Source organism: Octopus bimaculoides, chromosome 19, assembly GCF_001194135.2.
Source record: "Octopus bimaculoides isolate UCB-OBI-ISO-001 chromosome 19, ASM119413v2, whole genome shotgun sequence".
Classification (NCBI taxonomy): domain Eukaryota; kingdom Metazoa; phylum Mollusca; class Cephalopoda; order Octopoda; family Octopodidae; genus Octopus; species Octopus bimaculoides.
Window position 1 is genome coordinate 5731902 of NC_068999.1, and position 5340 is coordinate 5737241.

General features: G+C 33.8%; 1 protein-coding gene across 2 annotated transcripts in view; it reads left to right on the plus strand.

Moving 5' to 3' along the window:
* The window catches only part of LOC106869569 (uncharacterized), a 116125-nt gene that overhangs the window by 97871 nt on the left and 12914 nt on the right, over positions 1-5340 (plus strand). For both annotated transcript variants that reach the window (XM_014915367.2, XM_052974730.1), the window contains exon 2: positions 2399-2603. In XM_014915367.2, coding sequence (XP_014770853.1) covers positions 2399-2603 — 205 coding nt within the window. The remainder of the gene's footprint in view (positions 1-2398; positions 2604-5340) is intronic.

The following is a 5340-nucleotide window of genomic DNA, read 5'->3' on the forward strand; positions in this document are numbered from 1 at the left end:
TATAAGACTATATATATATATATATATATATATATATATATATATATATACACAGACATATATATATACACACACACACGCACACACTTATGCATATGTGTGCGTGTGTGTGTGTGTGTGTTTATGTATGTTCAGACTCAACGATCACATGACTGTAATCCATTTCCTACGCTTTATAAACGTAGACGAAACAGGGCCATTATCTGTTTTCTGCTTCGCTGATGATAATAGCCGGTGTGTTAGAGTTACGTGGGCAAAGTTTCGTATGTGTTGATTAGCAAATTATTGGCGATATCGATTAAATATCATTGGCTCTGGATTACAATTTTACGAGAATCATAATCGAATGGATAGTTAGTACACGACCTCAAGAGAGCTTTTCCTTCGTTTTATGTACCCAAATCAAAAATTTGCGTGGGGAATCGTTCATTCTTTGTTAAATGGAATGCGCACGATGAGTTAAGCTCCATATCAGAAACTAAAGTGTCATGTCGTTATTAAGTCTATTCGGTAAAGCGGCGAGCTGGCAGACGCGTTAGAACACCGGGCAAAATGCTTAGTGGTATTTCGTCTGCCGCTACGTTCTGAGTTCAAATTCCGTCGAGGTTGACTTTGTCTTTCATTCTTTCGGGGTCGATAAATTAAGTACCAGTTGCATCCTGGGGTCGATCTAATCGACTGGCCCAGCCCTCAAAATTTCAGGCCTTGTGCCTAGAGTAAAACAGATTAAGTCCATTCGGTAATTTTTTCTACTCTAGGCACAAGGCCCGAAATTTTGGGGGAAGGGGCCAGTCGATTAGATCGACCCCAGTACGCAACTGGTACTTAATTTATCGATCCCGAAAAGATGAAAGGCAAAGTCGATCTCAGTGGAATTAGAACTCAGAACAGACGAAATAGCGCTAAGCATTTCGCCCAGAAAGTTAACATTAATTACCTTAATGACGTTATAGTAATGACAGAAGACATTGAGATAAGAAACAGTTTTCCTCTGTGCCAGGGGTGATTGTCGCATGATGTTGAGAAGCGTTTGTGCTTGATATCCGGCTCTAAAGTATGAACACTCTCTGATTTCTGTGAGCAGTAGTTGTATACAATTCCTGCATCAGCATTGAAAGGGGTTTACCATTATCGCTGTTGAATTATTTATTTTTCAACCAAACTGAAGCTATGTTTTTCAGCTGTCTCTATCAACATGGTGTGTCTTAAAGAAAAATTATCAATACTAGTTACTAGAATAATTTTTATATATGATACAATCTTATTCAAGAAAAGGAAAACGAAAGATATGGATAAAATGTCTCAAAGAGTAAATGGAAAGTAAATAAAGAATCGGCTTCTTAAACAATTTTCATGTAAAATATTTATTCATTTTATTTACTGCAAAACTCATATCAAATATTTATTTAGAATTAAAATAAAACATGTATTCAAAATACTTAATTTTTATTCATACAAAATATTTATTTAAAATAAAAAGATATTTATTTAAATTATTTCTTTTATATTCGATATATTATTCATATATAATAAAATAGGGAATATACAAAACATTGTTATACTTCTATATAAATTCTATAAAATGTTGTGTTTGGGGAGAGTCATTCTCTTTTAGTGGCTTATAATTTAATACATTCACCGGTAAAATTTCCACTTATTTCTTTTTTATTTTTCTAAAATTCTCGTTGCGTCTGCAACCTTTTCAATAGTTTTGACTCTATGAAATATTTATTTTAAATTATATTAAGATGTTTGTATAAAATATACTTAACTTTTTAATTAATATATAATGTATATAAAATGCTTATTTAAAATTAAGACAAAATAGTTATCTAATGTAGTTTCTTTTAATATAAAATGTAAAAATGAAATCACTTTTCATCGAGATTACTGTTGCAAACCAAATCCAAAAGCTAAATGTTGCTGTGATGTTCTCTTAAAATGAAGTATATCTAATATTTTGGTTTGACTGCCATGGTGCGGGTGTGTGAAGGTGTGTGTGTGTGTGTGTGTGACTGTGTGTGTGTGTGTGTGTGTGTGACTGTGTGCGAGAGAGAGAGAAAGAGTACATATTCTTTTATCGGTCTCTTTTGCCGAACCGGCTCATTGATTAAATCATTGTTAATTAATTACACAGAGCATAGAATGTATTAAAATAGAATCTTGACATAAATTCAAATTATTTAAAATATTTAAAATATGGTTTTTAAACCGTATGATTGATGTGAATAGCGATTTTTTGTAAGAACAAGTCAGGGCAATCTCCTTTATTTCTCAGTTTGCTGAAAAAATAACGAGGAATACTTACACCTGTTTAAAAGTTCACAACGATTTCATAACTTGGTAAAATTTTACCCACGTGTATTTTAATTCGTATATTATTTTTCTTTTTCTGTAGATGGCATTCACATCGTTCCGGTTTTGGTCGACGACAGTAGCGGTCTTTGTGCTGTGTTGGATATTATCAAGCGCTTATCGTATAGATCCGTGCAGCAAATACACACCGTATCGTATTGTTGCACTTTGCATATGGCGTGATCGATCTAAGCGAGCCCTGACGCAGGCGATTGAGCAGCCTCAGAGCATCTTTCCAAAGAAAGCTAGTAAGTGGTAGTTTCGTACATAGAAAGTATTCGTTTCGTAGTTTTTTGCAAATGTTTGATATATTTTACGAGAAAGAAAGATTGAATGATAAGCTTTATGTAGTGTAGGTTGTGTTTGTGTTGAGATTATAAACTGGAAGATCGTGTAGATACAAGCTGAAGAGTGAAGGAGACGTAAACGAAAGCTAAGGTATTGGTTGAATGTACTTGGTTGGGAAACTTGCCAGAGCACAGTACGTTGGAGTGTTCTGAGAAAACTTTTGATTCAACAAATAAAGAAAGAATATGACTTATAAGAACGGGAAACATGAGGGCTGCAGGGTCAGTTTCATACCAAATTGTACGAAGTTTACAGTTCTTAGAAGATTGTGTTTAAAAGCTTGAGCGAATAAAAAGTTTTTGCTAGTGTCTCTCTCTCTCTCTCACGCTTAGGCGGCGAGCTGGCAGAAACGTTAGCACGCCGGGCGAAACGCTTAGCGGTATTTCGTCTGCCGTTACGTTCTGAGTTCAAATTCTGCCGAGGTCGACTTTACTTTTCATCCTTTCGGGGTCGATAAATTAAGTACCAGTTACGCACTGGAGTCGATGTAATCGACTTAATCCCTTTGTCTGTCCTTGTTTGTCCCCTCTGTGTGTAGCCCCTTGTGGGCAATAAAGAAATAAGAAATGACAATGAGAGCAAATTAAAGAAATACGGTGTCAGAAATAGAATATTAATTAATACACCTCCTCACTTACATACATACGCTTGTGCGCACTCCTGGCTGTATGTACTCTCCGGAAATGTATATATATATATATATATATATATATATATATATATATATATATATATATATATATATATATGTGTGTGTGTGTGCGTGTGTGTGTGTGTATATACATGTGTGCGTGCATATATACATATATGTGTCCGTCTGTACATATATATATACATTTATATATGTGTGTGTGTGTATAGACACATATGTATGTATATGATTTTATCAATATGTTCAGAAAGACGTCTGCCATTTATGATAAAGAATTCAAAGTATTTAGTTGTAATGCTTCTCGTTTATGAAAATCAATATATTTTGGACGAAGACACCTGGTACACACTCGAAAGTGGAATTTGCTACTGCTTAAAAGTACACATAGGCCTCGAATGATGTCACAGAATAGATGTATACACACATACACACACTTATATATATATATATACATATATATATATATAGATACGTATATGTATATATACATATGTACATACATACATACATACATACATACATACATATATATATATATATATATATATATATATATATATGCATTGTACTAAAAAAAGAGATTTTTAAGCAAGATTGCAAATCATAGTCGGATGAACATAAAGTGTGATTGTTGTTGCAAAAATTACCTCCGTTAGAGCATGAACATTACAGTAATTTCTTATTGCTCACCCAAAAAAAAAAAAAGCAATGAAATTTGAGTTAAAGAAACAATAGAATTACCGTCTAACATATTCGGTGATAAAACCCCTCTATTTAACACTCGAATGGAGTGTTGTATTATAACGAAAGAAGAGAAAGAGGACTTTATCACATACGCAGGAACAGTCAACAGGATTTGTGAAAGTTTTAAACTTAAAGAACTTACAACTATTCAAGTGTCTTATTTTCGTACAAGGCCTTACAGCGAAGATACAGAAATTTGGGCAAGAATTCTTTCTAAATTGGAACAAGCGAAACAAGATCTAACCTTACAGTCCGTGGCAAAAGAATACCAAAGGATGGTAAACTTGAAACAAGATGTAGAAAAAATTTTTAAAAAAGCATTCTTCAAACATACAGATATGCTGACCGGAAAGTACAACCAAAAAAGAGCTCCATGTCCTAATCAATGTTATGGATGTTGGGGCAAAGAATTGATCAGAAGAGTTCACACTGCAGAACAAAATTTCTGTATACCTACTGGGGGAGTTGCTCCAATCCTATAAAATATTACCAAAGAGGAAATAGATTGACAAGTTTATTTTTTGAACCTGTGGAAGGAATGCTAGATGCCGAAATATCGTTCACTTGATAACAATGGCACTCTTCTTTTTTTACTACTACTACTACTACTACTACTACTACTACTACTACTACTACTACTACATACTACTACTACTACTACTACTACTACTACTACTACTACTACTACTACTGCTACTACTACTACTATTATTATTATTGTTATTATTTCACTTAGTGTATAGTATATAGTCATCAATGTCATGGGCTCTTGTGCCGAATGCAGAAATCATCATGATGATGATGATCATCATCATCATCATGATCATCATCATCATCATCACCTCCACCGCCACCGCCATCGTTATATTATTGCTATTAATCCCAGCCCGCCACCAGCTTTCAACTTTGATCCGGTGTTAACGTTTCTCAGCTAATGTCTTGATTAATTAACATATTCTATCTCACCGTTCTACTCAGAGTGCTGACACTTAATTAACTACCTACACAAAAACACCCCCCCCACCACACAACACATATAATACGCATACAAAACATGTTCGATCACACCTTAATCATTGACGGGGATGGTGATTGATTTACGGTAGGTGATAATTCTCAGTCGACATCTTGAAGACTTTTACTTTTCAAAGGTCAAATTCTCCCTTGACAATTGTTTCTTAATTAAAAATATAAGAAGTAATTCATTAACAATTAATTATATAAAAAATAAAGAATGATAT